At 54.8% G+C, this 18,748-nt stretch overlaps 1 protein-coding gene across 1 annotated transcript in view; it reads right to left on the bottom strand.

Moving 5' to 3' along the window:
• The window catches only part of IGSF21 (immunoglobin superfamily member 21), a 38,603-nt gene extending 20,919 nt beyond the window's left edge, over positions 1-17,684 (bottom strand). Inside the window, exons 1-3 of the mRNA XM_021715407.1 lie at positions 17,579-17,684; positions 7,664-7,802; positions 2,907-2,992 (exon numbers count right to left, since the gene is read on the bottom strand). Coding sequence (XP_021571082.1) covers positions 2,907-2,992; positions 7,664-7,802; positions 17,579-17,684 — 331 coding nt within the window. The remainder of the gene's footprint in view (positions 1-2,906; positions 2,993-7,663; positions 7,803-17,578) is intronic.
• Between the last annotated feature and the right edge of the window lie 1,064 nt (positions 17,685-18,748).

Here is an 18,748-nt window from a genome sequence, read left to right as displayed (position 1 = left end):
TAAAAGGCTGAGGCGGAAGGATCGCCGGAGCCCAGCAGGTCGAGGCTGTGGTGACCGGGAGCGGCCACTGCACTCCAATCTGGGCGACAGAGTGAGACTCCAACTCAAAAAAAAAAACAAAAAAAACTGGACATGGGCAGAGCTTCAGAATTTGCAAACCACTTCCAGACACTACTCTACTTGCATTAACACCAGACCTGGGCCATAGGAAGGGCCAACTCTGTCCTCTGAGTCCATTACCATGATCAAACCAAGGCCACCGATCCCCCAAGCCAGGGGGCTTCCAGTGTATGCTTGACTTTGCCTTCAGTGGCGAGAACCGCTGCTAGAAGTTTCCGTGACGAATTTTGTCTAGCAGCAGGAAAGGTAAAGCGGCTTCCCATGAGACACAGCTGTATGTCACAGCCAACCTCCATCCCTCCTGTCCCACGGTCACCCAGGGAGGCAGGAGTTGAAGTTCTTGTAGACGCCACAGTTAACATCGACTCAGGGAGGCGACGGTCGGACGATCGGTTTTATGAAATTAACTCTGAAATATGGGCCTGTCTCTCTCTTGAAAGAAGAACTTTATTTCAGTCATCGTAACTCACTTTTGAGATAATGTGGCGGTTTTTCTTTGCTCTGTAAATCATCCCACGGCCTTTGCAATTTGGGAACACGAACCTGATCTGGTATAAATCCCAGAACCGCTGGAAAGGGACGACTGCCCGATGCCTGTGTCTAACTGTGTGGACTGGATTCAAGCACTTCTTCCCACCAGGAGGCCCGGCCTGACTTCCCCCGGGTGCCAGCTCTCAGTGAGGTAGACCAAGGTTCCAGCCCGGGCTTGGCTACCACGCCCCATGAAACGTTGGGGAGATCAGCCGACCCCTCCGGTCATCAGCCCTCCCATCCATAAAATGGGTCTAATGAGACCTATCCCACCACCCTTGCAGTTCCAGGGATCTTGAGAGGAGAAGCCAATGGGAAGATGGACATAAGCCTTCTGGAAGGATGGCAAAGTGCTAGGCAAACAGGAAGGAATTATTCACGTGATCTCTGCAGTGGCTCGCACCCCTCTCTGGGCTAAGCAGGATGTTTAGGGGGACTTCCTTCCTTCCCAGGGAGGCCATTGTCTTGAGGAAAGGATAACTCGCCTGTTCCATGGGTCCCGCTCTGCGAAGGTGCTTGGCACACTCCTGCTCCCAGCGCCATTTATCACGGGGTGGTGCTCAATTGGGTTTGGGGGGGGTGGGGGATGGGAGCGTCGAGTCCAAAATTATATTATTTGCGAAAAATCCATTCTTTCCTCCCAGCACGCCTGCTCTATTGACTGCCTTTCTTTTCAGTCAGCTCCTAGTCATCACACTGTATTTCACAAAAGAAGAAAACCACCCTCTTTATATAAAAGTGTCCATGAATATAAATGTCCCTCCTTGTTCCTTATCTTAATTCCTTTTTGTTTTGGAGTTTGTTTTTTTTTTTTTGGTCCCCCCCACATCTCAGTTTATTTTCTGTCATCTCCACCCATCTCTCTCTCTTTCTCTCCTTCAAGATGCTGCTCAAAGGGCACCTCCTCCAGGAAGCCCTCTCTGCTCCAGCAACATTGAGCCACCCAAGGCTCCTTCTTCACCCTGTTCACCTCCTCTGTACCCTGCACATCCTGGACCCTCTGCTGGCTAACTCTACTTCATCCTTGAGGGCTGGTCTCAGAGGTCGCCTCCTCCAGGCAACCTTCCTGGGCTTCATCAGACCCAGTGAGAGCCTGTCCTCTGGGTGCCTGGAGCATCCTGTGCTTGTCATACTCTGTGGCTTGTTGTTCGGTCCCCGGTCAATCCAGTCTGTCTCCCCACTAGACCGTGCCCTCCCCGAGGGCTGGAGCTTTGTAATGACAACCTAACCTCACAGTTCGTGCAGGCCAGCCACGCCACAGAAGCTCAGCTTCCATTACTGTTTGTTCCTGCCGTGGTCCCTGCTACCATCTCAGCCTTATCTTGACCGATACCCACCCCGATCACCGTGCTCCAAACACACTGAGGTGTTTAAGCCTTTTGGTCCAGGAACACCCTGAGCTCTTTCGAACCCCAGGGCCTTTGCATCAGCTGCCTCCTTTGCCTGAAGCCCCTCACTCAGCTGTTTGCCTGGCTGAGTCCTACTCATCTGTCAGGTCTCAGCTCAAATATCACCCCTGCTTTATTTTCTGTCCTGGCACTCTGCATATTTTCTTCACAGAATGCCTCATGATGTATGATCCTCTCTCCTACTGGTGATTCTAACGCAAGTTCCATTAGAACATAAGCCCCACGAGGGCGGGACTTTCCTGTCTGTGGTCAAATCCCAAGGGCTTGGCTCACAAGGATTTGCTCAATAAACACTCGCCAAGAGAATGAGTGGACGAGCTGTGGGAAGGGACCCCGGGGTCCTGCCCTCTGTCCCCTTCCCCCCTCCCAGCTGAAAGGACTGATGTCTCCAGACCCAAACCAGCCCCTGAGAGGGGGGGTCCCAGCAAGGAAAAGAGAGAGGAAAAAAAAACACACCTCCTCTGGTTTATAGGAAAATTAAATATTGAGCTGAGTAGTCACAGCAGCCCAGGGAAAGGAAAAAAAAAAAAACCCAACAAAATCCCCCAAATGGAGCAGCCGCCGGTGATAGGATAAATGCCACGTCTGCATGTATGTGGGCTTATGCGGGTGCTTTTGTGTGGCAGCTGCTGAGCTGCACCCAGCCTACCCCCTAAACTTGAAAGTGGCTCCGAGAGCCCCCGTGCCGATGCAGGCGTGCGTGCGGGGCGGGCACCTGGGTCGGGGTCACCGCCGGGCCTTTCTGCGTGCAGCAGGGGCGGGAAGGGTCCCCTGCCCACCGGTGGATGCCACCGGCCCACTTTCCACTTGGGGCGGGAGCGGGGGCTGCTGGAATCACCCGCTCACCTCCCCTGCCAGCTGTTGTGCTTTCTCGGTGGTGGAAGATAAAATTAACGGCCCCAACTGGAGGCTCTGGAAGCCCGGGTTGACTGCTAGGGGTGGGGGCAGAGGGAGCAGGGGAGGGAGGGGAGTGGCAGCTTGCCAGGCGAGAGATCAGTGAGGCGGAGCAGAGCGGGATCTAACTCAGGTTACTGCCCACGGAGAAGTAAAACCCTGCACACCCTACCAGGGAGGCAGGGAGGCCCGGCCACAGGGCTTGCGCTGGGTCCAGCGTTGTATTCTGGCGCTATCTCCCGGACTCGTCCTTCCACCTGGTGGTTCTCGAAGTGTGCTCCCTGACACCAGCATCCACATCCCCTGGGAGCTTGTGAGACGCATGGCTTCGCAAGCCCCCTTCCGGATCTGGCCGACCCCGCTGTGGAGGGTTCCAGCTGTACGGGGTTCAGCAAGTTCTCCAGGTGGTTCTAATGCAAGTTCAAGTGTGTGCACCACTGCCTTGGCCTGGGAAAGGTTTGGTTGTCTCATCTCTAAATTAGGGATGATAAGAACCACCCGACTGCGCTGTTTCGTGAACGGAGAGCCTGGTTCATAGTAGATGCTCAGCAAATGGCCGTGAAGAGTCTTACCGATAGGGAAGGGAGCTGGAACACCCTGTCTGGGCTACTCCCACCCTCAGCAGACAGGACATAGGTAGAACTCCCCCAGGACTTCCCTGACCCTGAGGATCCCCCAAATCCCCAGACCCCGCTCCCCCAACCGGGCAACTTTCTCTTCCCCTTGATGACCACTGGTTAATGTTCCCAGACCTCTGATGGGTCGGAGGCTTAGGGCCCCTCCCACCGGCTCTGGGTTTTGCAACCTGGAGGCAGCCCGCCCGCCCGCAGCCTGTGGATGGCCGCTGCTGTGACCGCCTCTGCTCTTCCACGCCATTGTCGTTTATGTGGCAATCGAGAGAATGTGTTTAAGTCCCACGACAGGTGCCGTGTCTGCAGAGATGAAATCTATGGAGTGTAACAAGAATCCGTTTTAAATAGCAGCAAGGCTGGCCAATTTGGGGGATGTTTTCAATCTATCCCAGAGGTATGTATTACACACACGGGCAATTTCACCAGGTACCATATTTGCAGCTTTATGAGAGAAGCCTCCGGGAGCCTGCGGAATCTCGGAGGTAAGTAGGGAGGCATGCTCAGAGCCGGCCCAGGGGCACCAGCTCCCTGCAAGTTGCAGAGCATCCTCCTCCCCCCAGGAGGAAGCACATGGGGTCTCCTTCCACCGTGGAACGCTGGAGAATGAGTGGACCCTGAGTGTTAACATGAGTCTCTCCTAGAAAGGGCAAGGCCAGGCATGGTGGCTCACGCCTGTTATCCCAGCACTTTGGGAGGCCCAGGCGGGAGGATTGCTTGAGCCTGGGAGTTCGAGACAAGCCTGGGCAACATAGCCAGATCTTGTCTCTACAAAGAATATAAATATAGCCAGGTGCATTGCGGTGGTGCATGCCCGTAGTCCCAGCTACTCGGGAGGCTGAGGTGGTTCCACAATCCTAGCTCCCCAGTGGTACCACGGTACCATGCCTGCCAACTTCCCCAGAGTCCCAAACCTACCCACCCACTGCCTGGCTCAGAGCCCTCCTTCCAGAGGGAGATTTCCTGGGGGCCACTGTGGCCGCCATCTTTCCTGTCCTATCAGCATTTTAGGATTGATTTCCTGACTCAGAGAGTGAGGAAATAATTCTTGCCGCTTGCTTCTCATAAAGCAATTTCTAGGACGGTGGAGGGAGCCAGTGGGGAGAAGCTGTGGAGAAGGGTGTTTTGTGTGTGTGTGGGGGGGGGATAGTACACTTTTTTCTCCTATGAAAATTTCCATATCCACCAAGAAGTTGAAGTAATTGTGCAGAAGTCCTGTCACCAGGTTCTATCCTGGACACTGAACTCGTCTTGCTTCCTGGACATCTCTTGGATTCTTTTTTTTTTTTTTGAGTCAGTGTCTCACTCTGTCACCCAGGCTGGAGCACAGTGGCATGATCACGGCTCACCACAGCCTTGACCTTCTGGACTCAGGTGATGCTCCCTCTTCAGCCTCCCAAGTAGCTGGGACTACAAATGCTTGTCCCCATGTCTGGCTATTTTTTTGATATTTTGTAGAGATGAGGTCTTGCTGTTGCCCAGGCTGGTCACGAACTCCTGGGCTCAAGCAATCCTCCTGCTTCGGCCTCCCAAAGAGCTGGGATGACAGGCATGAGTCACTGTGTCTGGCCAGTTTCCTCATTTAAACACTCAAGGGTGCGGGCAGATGATGCCCAAGGGTCCATTCGTTCGCCAGCACTCGATGATGGAAAGAAGCCCCATGTGCTTACACAACCTTCCCCTGGGCCACCGAGCTAGGGCCACCACGGGGCCATACCTGCCACCCTCCCAGACAGAACCCCAAATCCCTTCCCCCACCCTAGCCACACCCACCGCCTGGCTCAGAGCCCTCCTTCCAGAGGGAGATTTCCCAGAGGGCACTGTGGCCATGCCGTCTTTCCTGTCCTATCAGCATTTTAGGATTGATTTCCTTTTCATAAAGCAATTTCCAGGAGGGCGGAGGGGGCCGGTGGGGAGGAGCTGTGGAGAAGGGGGATGGTACATTTTTTTCCTCCTGCGAAAATTTCCACACCTACCAAGAAGTTGAAGTAATTGTACAATGAACACTCGTGGCCCGTCACCAGGTTCTACCCTGGACACTGAGCTCGGCTTGCCTTCTGGACCTCTCTTGGATCGTTTCTTTTATTTTGAGTTGGGGTCTCTCTCTGTCCCCCAGGCTGGAGCGCAATGGCACAACCACGGCTCATCGCAGCCTCGACCTCCTGAGCTCAAGGGATCCTCCCTCCTCAGCCTCCCAGGTAGCTGAGACTGCAGGCGTGCACCCCCACACCTGGCTAATCTTTGGATGTTTTTGTCGAGATGAGGTCTTGCCGTCTTGTCCAGGCTGGCCTCAAACTCCTAGGTTCAAGCAATCCTTCCACCTCGGCCTCCCAAAGCGCTGAGATTACAGGCCTGAGCCATCGCACCCGGCTGAATCGTGTCTAGGACCAAAGCCTCATTCCCAAAGGGACCCAACTGCGGGCCAGGGTAGAGGAGCTCAATTTAAGCATGGGGGTGTCTCAGAGACCCAGGACCTGCGGCCCCTCCCCCTGGCCTTGCTACAGCCCTGTGTGCTGGGGTCTGGGCTGCCTGTCTGGTCCCTGACCTCGAATGTACTATTGATCCCCAGGGAATGCCCTCCCCACACTCCGCTCTGCTCCCCTGTCCCCAGGCTGCTGCAGGCAGTGCCCGGCCCACCGGCTCCTGAGGGCTGCCCACTGGATGAACCTCACTGGACTCAGGGCCCTGCTCAGCCTTTCCTCCCCTCTCTGCCTGTGGCCAAGCCAGGTGGACAGCGGGTGGCCCGGCCCTCGGCAGCCTGGCATGAGAGAGGAGCCTTCCCGGAAACCCCTCCTCGCCTCCCCCTGCTTTCTTGGGACTGCGCCCAGCAGGGGACTTGAGGGCCAGGCTGCCCAGGTTCATGTTCTCTAGCTGGGTGACCTTGGCAAGTCACTTATTCCTGCTGTTTCTCAGTCCGCTCATCCGTGAAATGGGCTCATCACAACACATGCTCGTGATGCTCCTTGTGAGCCCTGTGTGAAGTACTTGGACCCTCACCAGGGTAAATGTCAGCCCTTGTGGTGACACCTGCCGCCACGATAGTCTCATCTCACCACCTGGCCGTCCCCATGTCTTGGGCTCCGTCCATGCAGGGGTGGTCCCTCCCCGCTCTGCTTCCCTGCCCCACACCTTTGCCTGCAGAGCCTGCTGTCCTATCTCCCCTCCTCCCAGCCACAGCTAGGCCCCTCTCCATGCCACCTCCTCCGTGAAGCCTTCCTGACGCCTCCCTCTGGAGAAGACTCTCCCTCCAGGGAACCCCTGTGTCTCCCAGCTTGTGCTCTAGTCTTCCTAGTCCTTATGTTCCTTCTGCTGGAGTCCTGGGCCCTTCCCTGTCTCTGCCATCACTCCTGGGCTCCATGGGGACCGAGCCTGGGCCTTACGACACCATTGGTGTCCCCAGAGCAGAGAAGTCAGGCTCTGGACGCAGAGAGAGGGGCTTGCGATCTCTACCTGGTCACTCGCTAGTCGCATGGTCACAAGCAAGTGGCTGTACCTCCCCGAGCCTTGGTGTCCTCTTCTGTGAAATGGGACTAATAGGACTGGGTACCTCCCTGCGGCTGTGACAGACAAATGAATGCTTGTAGAGACCTGAGCACAATGCCCAGCACGTGGAAAGCTCTCCATCAGCAAAGAGGGGTGTGGGATGTGAGTGATGTCATTCCGCCTCTTAGCGTACGGATGGAGAAACTGAGTCCAGGGATGCCCTGCAAGTCGGCGGGAGAGGCGGGACTGCTGAGGCCCAGGCCCAGCCGACGTGCAGGATGATCTTGGCCTCAGTTTCCCCTTCTGCACACGAGGTGGTGATGACCTCCCCCTGCCCGAATGGCTGTGGGCAGCCTCCTTCCCGGGGCAGCTCACGGCCTCCACCTGCCCTGGCCCTGCATGCCCAGCTCTCGATGCAGTCCTGCTAACACCTGTAACCTTCCCTCTGCCTGCCCTTTACATCACCAGCCCGAGGCCTGGCTTCCACAGCAGTGTGTCACTCGTAATTAAGGACTGGGCCCAGGGAAGGGACATCTACCTTCTGCTGGAGCTGCTAAGTCCATCTCCCAGTGGTGGAGAGTAAAGCGTCGCACTGACCTAACTCTTGTCAAGGTTGAATGCTGCACCAGCAGGCCTGGCAGGCGGGAGCTGACGGGACTCTGGACCAAGAGGGCGGCCCAGGTCTGTGAGACAGGAAGGTCCAGGGAGTCGGCGATGGCCTCAGGGGGCTGCAGTTCTGGGTCATTCAAGGAAGGGAGAGAGGAGTCTCCAATTTGGCTCAAGAGGGCACAACGGGACACCCTGTGAGAGGCTTGGAACCAGGCAAGCTGGGTTTGGAAACAAACCCTGCCACTTAGTTGTTGTGAGACCTTGGGCAAGTTACTTAACCTATCTTGGCCTCAGTGTCTTCATTTATGAACATGGGAATACTAAAAGCACTTACCTCCTGAGAGTTTTGAGGATTCAATGAATTCATATATTTAAAATGCTTGAAGCAATGTCTGGTAACTTGTAACTCCAAAATTCACCACTAGTATGCTATGTCCCTGGCTGTCCTATACTAAAATGAATCTCTGACTCGTGTGGCCTTGAGGGAGGTGGGACTTCTCTCAGTTTTCCCCCTACAGCGGGCACAGAGTAGGTGCTCATAAATATTGGCTGAATCGAAGGACTTGTGAGTGTGAGAAGAGAATAAATACATTCCTCGCAGAAGGGCTGGTGACCGTCTGCCAGCTCTGGGCCCCGGAAACATGACGCTTGACTATGCTGTCTGCTCCTTCTGGTCACAGTCGTGGGTCAGAGAGACTCGGGCTTTCCAGATCACACCCGATGTGGGCTTCGGAGGCCTTGTCTCCCTCCTAGGCTCGCGGCCTCAGGTCCCTACGAGGGACAGTGGTGGACAGAGACGGTCCACTCCCCACTCCAGGCCTCCTTTTGTGGGCAGACTCAGTTCCTCCTCAGTAAGATGAGGACACTGACCCCCATGGCACTGACTTCTGGGAGTGCTGGGAGGACCCGCTGATGGGGCAGCCCGGGCACCTTGCCCTGTCCTCACCGAGAGGAGGCCTGGATCTGGTGTGGCCCTTGGCCCGGGGTCCATGGGTCTGCCCTCCTGCCCCACACTTAGGGATCTGGCTGTCTCTCTGCCTTCCTGCAGCCTCGTGGAGTGGGACAGCTGGGGGCCCTGGCTCCCAGCAGACCTGAGCCCACATCAGAGCCCCGCTGGCTGCTGTGGGATGTTGGGCACGTCCCTGACCTCTCTGAGCAGTCTGCAGTGCTCTCACTGGGACTGGGGCATCCTAGGGTCGGCCGTGCCGCGTGTAGTGGGGTGGGAGGGACAGCTGATGGGAGGGGCTGGGCCTGCCAGGCAGGCTGCGGTCAAGGACACGCCTCCTCTGCAAGGCTGTGTTCAGGAAGGGAGGGAGAGAAGATTCCAGAAGCTGTCCAGGAGGCAGTTAGCAGGCTTAGACCTTTGGGGAAGAAGCTGGGAAGAGCTTGTCCTTGCTCGATGACCCAGTCAGCTCCAAAATGCTCCTCTGAGCCCCAGACTGGCACTCAGCCGGTGGCCTCAGCTGGCTGGGAGGCCCGCAGGCAGCAGGCAGGCCGGCAGAGTGGGCGTCCCTCCCCAGGTACCTGGCCAGGTCCGGGCACTCAAGACGACAGTGCCCAGTCTCCAGTTGTGCTCGTGTCCAGCTCGGGGGACCCTGACCCCTCCCGCCCCTGCCCTCTGGCCACATCCCCAGGCCGGCCGACCTGTGGCAGCCCGGCCCAGCCAGCTGTCCTGGCCCCACTTCCCACCCGGTTGTCCCCCTCGGAAGCTCTGGCTGGCAGGGAGAGGCCTGTGGAAGCCTGGAGGCCAGCCGCCCTCCCTTTCCACCACGGTGGCCCGTATCCTACAATCACCAGCTGTCAAGTGTGATCATGCAGTTGCAACGGAACCTTCTCGGGGAACCATCTCCAGCCAGTGTCAGACCTGCCACGACTCCACATCTGGTCCCCCTCTTTCTCCCTGGTCCCGCGTCCTGGGGCTCCTGCCTAGACAGACCTCTTCAGAGCCCTGGGCTGGGTCCCGTCCCCCTGCCCTTCTCACTGCCTTCCAGGCCGAGCACTTCCAACTTACAGCAGCTGATGACCTAGGAAGCTTCATGAGACCCCATTTCCAGAGGCAGAAACTGAGACCTGGGGAGAAAAGTCACTGCAAGACTGTGGAGGGCACCGGCTGGACTCAGGGCTGCTGGCTATGTGCTCCTCCCTCGCCTTTGAAAGGGGGTGCAAAAAGGGGGGCAGGGCTTGGCGGAGGGCTTGTCCAGCCTTTTGCTTGGAGGACAAGAGCAGGCCTGGCCGGCTCCTTAGACCCTGAGGGTTTCCGGGGTGGCGGGGGAGGGGGGAGGCTTGTGTGCAGGCGTTCCCCCCTCAGTGCCCTGGGAATTCTCTGCAACTCTGGCTAGATCCCACCCAGCCTCCTCCTCCTCTGTCTCCCCTGCAGAGCGGCAGCCTGGCTCCCTGGGGTCGGTGGCCACTGCCATTGCCTGGGGCCAGTTAATGTAATTAGTCCAAGCCCAGCGGGTAGCTCACCCCCTGGGGCTCTGAGATAGGGCAAGGAGCTGATCATTTTCCACACAGCAGGCATCCCGGGTAAGGAGGAAGCTGGAAGCTGAGGCTCTAGCCTTTCAGAAGCCCTGCCCAGACCTCCCCACCATCTCAGGCTACGCCTCCATTCACCGACCTCCCCTCTCCCTGGACCAACCTAACAGCAGCTGTGTGTTGGTTCTGCCAGCGAGCCACCCTGTCCTCTACAGCTATCCTGTGTATGGCAGTCTCCTTGAAGGGGGGTCCTGCAGACTGAGCCCTGCTTTCCCGCCGATGTCCTCCACAGGGGCAGAGCTGCTTTACTGCCACTTTGCTCAGGCCTGCAGGAGATGAACCAGCCTTGAGAGGGGATGGCATCTGCCCTCCACCCTCAGATCTTGTGACCCCACTTGGAAACACAGATGGGTCTTCTTCCCAAGTAAAGAGAGGATCCTGACACTCTACCTATGAGTCCCAGGAATGAGCACTGGGCTGGGATTCCAGAGACTTGGGTTCAAGAATCTGGCCACAGAAAGTGGGAACCCAGTGTCCTAGAAATCTGAGGTTGTAGCCTGACCTCAGATGCAGGCTTTGCCTCTGCCACCCTAGGGTCTCCACCCTCTTTTCCTATGGGAACCCTCACCAGCCCCAAGGCGACTTTCTTTTCTTGGGTGAGCTTGAGAAGCTGATCAGGAGTGCCTCCTGTGAACTCATGGCCCAGGATCACATAGCGAGAGAGTAATGGAGCCAGGCTGGAGGGAGCCAGATGGCTTTAAAAAGCACCAGGCGTGCACAGGGATGGACGCAGCGATCAGCAGAATAGAACAGAGTCCAGAAATCAACACTCACATTTACAGTCAATTGATTTTCAACAAGGATGCCAAGATAATTCAATGGGAATAGAACAGTTTGGTCAGCAAATGGTGCTGGAACAGCTGGACATCTGCAGGCAAATGATGAACCGGACCCCTCCCTCACACCAAGTACGAAAAATGAACTCGAAACGCATCATAAACCTAAATGAAAGAGATAAAACTACAAAAACTCTTAGAAGAAAAGTATAGGTGTGAATTGTGACCCGGGGTCAGGCAAAGTCTCCTTGAATACGACACTAAAAGCACAAGTGACAAAAGAAAAAATAGGTCAGGCTTGGTGGCTCAGCCTGTAATCCCAGCACTTTGGGAGGCCGAAGCAAGTGGATTGCCTGAGCCTGCGGGTTCGAGATCTGCCTGGGCAACTTGGCGAGACCTCGTCTCTACAATAAATAAAAAATTAGCCAGGTGTGGTGGCGCACACCTGTAGTTCTGGCTGCTTGGAAGGTTGAGGTGGAAGAATTACTGGAGCCCAGGAGGTCAACACTGGGGTGGCCGAGTGTGCCACTGCACTCCAGCCTGGGTGACAGGGTGAGACTCCGACTCAAAAAATAAAAAATAAAAAAAAGCAAACGGGACTTCATCAACACCAAAACATTGTGTCCTTCAAAGGACCATCAAGAAAGTGGAAAGACAACCTACACAAGAGAAAAAGATGCAAACAATAACCTGAGAAGGGACTTGCATCGAGGTGAGGTAATGAACTCTTACAACTCAGTCATAAAGATACATGTATCTCAGTTGAAAATGACCAAAGGATCTGAACGGATATTTCTCCAGAGAAGACATCCAAAAGGCCAAAAAGCATACGCAAAGGTGCTCGGTATCATCGGGCACAGGGGAAATGCAAACCAACGCCACAGGAAGATATCGCTCCACATCCACTACATTTGAAAAGACAGATAATACCAAGTGTTGGCAAAGGTGTGGGAAAACTGGACCTCTCCTGTGCCACTGGTGAGAATATAAAATAGTACTGTACTGTGGGAAACGATCTAGCAGTTCCTCAAAAGTTCAAATGCGGAGTCACTGTTTGACCCAGCAATTCTGCTCTTGATATCTCCCCAAAAGAATTGGAACTGCATGATCACACATGAACCTACACAAAAACGTTTACAGCGGCATTATTCTTAATAACTGAAAAGCAGAAACAACCCAAGTCCCATGCACTGATGCCTTTTGACCAACAAAAAGCAGTCTATCCACACTGTGGAATATTATACAGCCTCGAAAAGGAATGAGGTACTGATACATGCTGCAGCGTGAATGAACCTTCAGCACATTACGCTACGTGAAAGAAGCCAGACTCAAAAGACCACATATTGCTTCATACCATTTCCATGGGATTATCCAGAACTGGTAAATCCATAGAGACAGAAAGGAGGTTCGTGGCTGCCAAGGATTGAGGAGGAGAGGGACGGTGTAGACGGGGAGAAACTGCTGACAGGTACAGGGTTTCTTTGGGGGTGATGGCAATGTCCTAAAATGAGTTGTGGCAGTTACACAACTCTGTGAACATTCCAAAAGCCATTGAATCGTAGACTTTCAGTGAGCGAATTATCTGTTATCTGAACTATATCTCAATAAAACCATTTTTTTTAAAGCAAGGAGAAAAGCACCAGACACACCTAGCAACAATTCAGTAGAACATACTAGAAAGAAAAAAAAACAAGCCAACCCATACCTGTCATGCAAGGTTCATTAACAACTGTCTTTGGGACAGGAGCCACGTCCCCTGGCTCCAGACTTGGAAAGCACATGGGGTGGTCTGTTCCCCCTCTGGCCTTGGGTTCCAATTTCACGTGGAAGCTTCCAGGAGAGAGACAGGGATCCTGAGAGAGAACACTGCATTCGTGCTTATCAACAATCTGTGCGTCTTGGCTCCCTTCTCAGAGGTAAAGTTTTGAAGAGCAGAGCGGCTCACTTGTGGGATGGTTCTATACCCCTGCTCTGCCACGTGCTGGCTGGGTGACCAGGCAAGGGACGTCCCCTCTCAGCTTCCTCATTGGTCGGAGGGAGAAATGGTGGCACCCACTGCGCCGATCTTTGTGAGTGTTCAGTGAGTCCCCGTGCGAAAAGGTTAGCACAGTGCCTGGCACGTTAGTCCACACTCAAAGCAGAGCGTATCTGCCTCAGAGTCAGACACTGAATCTTGGTCTGCCACATCCTGGCTCAGTTACTGTTGTGGGTTGAATCGTGTCCCTGAAAACGATGTGTTGGAGTCCTAACCCCGAGTCCCCATGAACGTAACGCCATTCAGAAATAGGGCTGTGCAGATGTAATCAGGTTAAGATGAAGCCAGACTGAATCGGCATGGCCTCTAATCCAATGACTGGTGTCCTTCTAAGAAGAAAACCTGGACGCAGGGACCCAGACCCAGAGAGAATACCATCTGGTGACAGAGACTGGTGCGACGCACTTACAAGCCAAGGCATGCCAAGGACTGCTGGCAGCCCCCAGAAGCAAGCTGAGAGGTGAGGAGGGGTTTCTCCCTTTCAGAGGAAGCATGGCCCAGCGGACACCTTGATCTCAGACTTCCAGTACTGTGAGACAGTCATTTCTGTTGTCTCAAGCCACGCAGTGCAGGGTGGTTTGCGATGAGCCCCCCAGGGAACTCACGCCTTGCCCAAGGCTCTGTCCCCTCCTCTGTGCCACGGAGCCAGCTCCCTTCAGGAACGTAAGTCCATGGAGCAAGGACACGTCTTGTTCTCACTGTATCCCCTGGACCTGGGCCCCTGGGGGTGCTCAGTGAGTGACTGAGGAATCGCTCGCATGAACAAATGAAGCTCACCAGGTCATCTCCTCAAAGAGGCCTCCCTGACCACTTTGTTGAAAACAGTCCCAACCCTGCTGCTTGTCCTGACATGGCTTTACCACACTCTAACATCCAGAATATTTCATGTCTTTCCTTGTTCATCTTCTGCCTCCCTGACTGCCCTGTCCCTCAGGACTGGGTTTTTTTTTTTCTTTTTTCTTTCTATCTCATTCACTGCAAACTCCAATGCATACAACAGTGGCCAGAATGTACTAGGTACTTGATGTATATCTGTTAAATGAATGAATGAAAATTAGAATGCCCAGGTATGTGGACATCCAAGTCTTTCTAACATAGGGGAGCAAGAAAAGACCTTCTGGTATTCTGTTCACTGAAAAAATAAGTTTGTGGTATACTAGACCGTCCATGTCAAAAGTGGACATGAACTGGGATTTGGACTCAGGGCTATTGGACTCCAAGTGAAGTGCTCCTTTCAGAGGGTTTCAGTGAAGGGTTGCTGGATAGCTGAGGATAAGAGAACCAAAAATGGGGATGGGGCCCTGGAATGGATCGGCGAGGGCACAGGTGACATTCTCTTCCTCCTAGACCCCTTCAGGCCCTGAAGGGCAGACAACCCGTGCGACCATCACCATCAGAGTTTTTGAGCGCCAAGTGCCTCTAGTCGTGGCTCAGCCTTCACAAGATGCCCGCACTCTTCACTGTGTCCCCACCCCTGTTCTTGCCTGGCAAAGGTAGGGGTAGTTCCTTTGGGAGTCAGGGCTGCTGTTAGGAGCACCCGCTCTGGACGCAGGCAGACCTGGTGGTATCCCCCGCCCCGTCACTCACATAGGCACGTCCCTTAAGCTCTCAGAGCTTCTGTTCCCTCATCTGTAAAATGGGTATCCCCATGCCTTCCTCCAAGGGCTCTTGCGAGAGATCAGCATGGAAGGTGATCTTGGCTTTTAGCTACGGTTTGGAAGTGTCCCAACTGGTGCAGAGAAACCTGCCCCGTGGCCTTCCAGAGACACCAGAAAAGCAGCCATGTTTGGCTTCTTCGGGCTAGAGGTGGGCTGCCCGGCCCTCGTTTAACTGATTGTAACCGCACACCCTAAACAGGCTCCCTCCCCACAGCCCACACTCCCAAGAAGAACCTTCGAAATCCTTCCACGACTGTGTATAATGCGTTCCTGGGGCCCAGCACACATCTTTCAAATTGGCTTACAATTTATCTGCAGCGCGGATACAAACGTTTTAATGACTGTGTGCAGCACACACCCTCGGTGTCACCCACGAGGCTCCCAAATGTCTTTCCCCGCCACATAGTGGGATGTTACAGGCGTGAAATTACAGCCGCTCTCGAATTTTGCTCTTCACCCGCAGGCCTCGGGAAACGGCTGTGTTCGAATGTACTAGATGCAGTCATGTGGCCTATCAGGCCATGCAACTCTCAGGCGGAACTGCTCTGTGCTTTGATGCAGGTGGGCCCTCTGTGGTGAGCACCTTTTCGGCCCCCCTGTCCCCACTGTCCAGGGACCTTCCGGCTGATCTCTCACATGGGAGGACTGTCTCACTCCACGTTTGGCTGCCGTGGCTTTTTCCCTCATGACACAAAGGAGACCCCAGCGTCCAAGGACCTCTGCTCACCCGGAGGGAGGGTCTTTGTGGATGCCATGTCACAGACAAGCCACAGCAGTGAGTAGGTCTTAATTTTTGAAACCCACCTTGAATCTTATTTGAAGGAGAAGGTCATGGCGGTGGGTCTAATGGTACCTGGTTTTAACTGACTCAACGGCTGTTTGTCATAAGAGACGCTATTTATTGATCATCCCAATGTGCCAGGCCCTGGGCCCAGAACTTTCTTCTCTACGGATTATCTAACTCAACCATCCAGCCTTGGCCGAGTCCCATCCTCCTCGGAGCCAGGTTTGTGTCATGGGCTCAGTAGGGTTCCTGACTCGCAGGCCTGCATGGCCAACAGACTACAGACCATGCCGTAGGAGAAATACCCCCTCCTCAGCCATGCTGCCTCCCCCAACCCACCCTCCACCATTCGGGGCCTTGGTGAACTTCAGAAGCCACCATCCTGTGGGGATGTCAATCCTCTCCCCTCCCTGAACCTCAGCGTCCTCATCAGTGCATTGGGGCCCATAGTACTCCTGACCCTGCAGGGCTGCAGCGAGGGTTGGGCGACATGCTCAGTGTGGAAGCACTTGGAATTGGCACGGATCAGGTGAGCGGAGGCGCTGCTGTCGTGCTCACAGTTGGGACACAACCCGCTCCTTCCCCGGGCGCATGGTGTTAGGACACGCAGACCCTCAGGGAAGAACCCAGGAGGACAAGTAAGCAGAGGTCACTGTCCCTGCCACTCCTGGCTTTGGTCCAGGACAGCCATCCCTCAGATGGGTGCAGGGCTCCTAGGAGTCGTGAAGAGTGGGCTTGTCTGTGCCAGGGCTGAAACCAGGGGCAAGAGAGAGGCAGCCACGGCTGTGCCCAGGAGGGGGAAGGTCGAATGGTGACAACAGAAACAGCAAAGTCCGACAGGGTGAGCCCTTCTACGAGGCCTCTCGCTGGGCAAAGTGCTTTGCCAACCTCATCTACTTTAAGCCTCACAACCACCCTGGCGGAGAGCTTCCTTGTCCCGATTTACAGATGGGGAAACTGAGGACCAGAGAGACCCATGAACCTAGGGTCACATGGTTGATCTGAGATTAAGATCCAGTTAAGAGCCAGTATGTCCTTAACTTGTATGCTAAAGGATGGGGGGCAACCTCCTTTGTTTGGGGCAAGGGAAGGTGAGAATGAGAATGAGGGAGGAAAAATACATTTGTATGCAGAAAAGTTTATGGATATGGATGCAGATACATATATATATATATGGAGAGAGAGATGGATGGGAATGGATGGATAGGTAGGTAGGTAGGTGGATAGACGGATGGATGAATTGATGGGTGGATGGGTGGGTAGATAGATAGGTAGATGATGATAGACAGACAGACAGATAGACAGATAGATAGATAGATAGATAGATACTAGATAGAGAGACAGAGAATTAGTATTTGAGGAACTATCTATAAGTGTAGACCAGTGGTTCTCAAAGCGTGGCCCTTGAACCAGCAGCGTCAACATCCCTGGGAGCTTGTATGGAATGCAGATTCTCAGGCCTTGCTCAGACCTGCTGAGTCCGGAGCTCTGGGGCTGGGACCCAGCCCTCCAGACAGTTCTGAGGCAGGCTCCAGTTTGAGAACTGCTGGTTTTGATCACGAGATCAGGCCTGAGATGGCTGTCCCAACACAACGAGTCGCCTCGTGTCCCTGAGCCTGGGTCCCCTCGTGTAACAGGAATCATAACATCTCTGGTTCATGGGGGCTGTCACGGGGCTTCTGAAGGACCAAGCGCGTGAAGCCAGCTCACGCGCTGTCAGGCACATGCCAGGGAGGGATGGGAGTCGTGTCAGCTGCCGTGTCAGGTCTCTTGGGCACAGCAAGGAAAGGGGCATCCACCCCATCAGGAGAGGCTGGGCTGGGAGAGCCAGTGGCAAGCGCAGGGACTTCTGAGCAGTGGGCCAGCCAGAGTGGGCTGTGAGGGGTGGGTGCTATGCCAGGCAGAATCCTGCTGGGATGCCCTGAATTTCCAGGGGCCAGCCTTCCCCTGCCTCCGGGCACCCAGCGGAAGGTGGGGGTGCCTCCCTGGCCTGTCTCTGCCTGGCATTTCCTGGAAGCTTCAGCCTCCTGCTGAACTGGGCCCTGCCGGGCAGTTCTGTAATTGGAATCACAGTGGCAACTCCTACCCCCAGCACCCTGGTCTCGTGGCTGGTACCATCCACAGAGAGCTGTCCCCTGAGCCCCAGGCAGCGACCCAGAAGGAGAGAAGTCCCGTATTCTGTGTCGGCCAGGAGCACATCGCCTTGCTCAGCAGGGACCATTAGGCCAGCTATGCAACCTGGGTCAGTCCTACCAGACCACTCTGTGCCTCGGTTTCCTCACTAGCCAAGGGATAATAGATTCACAAGTGTCAGAGCTGGGAGGGAGCTTAGGATCATCTGGCCAGACCCTATCATGCATGGTTGGGGAAACTGAGGCCTCAGAGGGAGGGTGACCTGCTCAGAGTCCTTTGGTAAAGTAACGGGGGGTGTGGGCTTCATGGGGAAGGTGGCTTGGGAGGACTCCAGCCCTGCTTGTAGGCACCATGAGTGAAGCCTCAGTGGCAGCGTCGACACTGCCTCCAGCCGTGTGGCAGAGCTGGCCTGGGAGGCAAGATGCCTTGATTCTGTCCTCAACAATGAGCCGCCTGATACCACAGGAGGCTTTTGTGATCCTGGCTGTGTGACCCTGTGTGATGCGTCCATCCATCTACCTCATCTATCTACCAACTATTCATCCTTACATACAGACATCTATCCATCTACCTACTTACCTACCTATCCTTCCCTCCCTCCTTCCTTCCTGCCTTCCATCCATCCACCCACCTCATCTACCTATCTACCTACCCACCTATCCATCCCTCCAAGTCACTTGCGTTCTCTGACCCTCCATATCTGCATTTGCAAAACGGAACTGACAGTACCAGCACATATCCTTGGGTTGGTTGTAAGGGCTACCTGGCGTTACATGCGTAAAGCACTTTGCAGGTGGCCTCAGAGGGGCCCTCCCCGAGTCCCTCCCTAGCCAGCTGCCACCCACTGGCAGCCGCTCTTCATCCCATTCCCCTGTTGTATCTTCCCTCCATTTCTTGTCCATCTCTGTTCCAGGACCCATCCATACAGAGGTTTTGTGCTTGTCCCTGTGCAGGAGGGGGAGCTCTCTAAAGACAAGCACTTGGTCCTGTAAAAGTGTGTGTCCATCCCAGCCACTCTGCAGGTGCTCAAGACATTTTGATGAACAGAGGACTGAGCATGTTTCTCATCAGACCGGGAGCCCCTTGGCAATGCAAACTGAGTCCCATCCTTCCCAGGTTGCTGGTGCGGCCAGCCCAGAGCTGGGCACCGAG

Source organism: Carlito syrichta, unplaced genomic scaffold (assembly GCF_000164805.1).
Source record: "Carlito syrichta isolate Samal-C Ts95f unplaced genomic scaffold, Tarsius_syrichta-2.0.1 Scaffold307059, whole genome shotgun sequence".
In the NCBI taxonomy this organism is placed as follows: domain Eukaryota; kingdom Metazoa; phylum Chordata; class Mammalia; order Primates; family Tarsiidae; genus Carlito; species Carlito syrichta.
The sequence above is the reverse complement of the archived record's forward strand: the minus strand, read 5'-3'. Positions and strand labels throughout refer to the sequence as shown.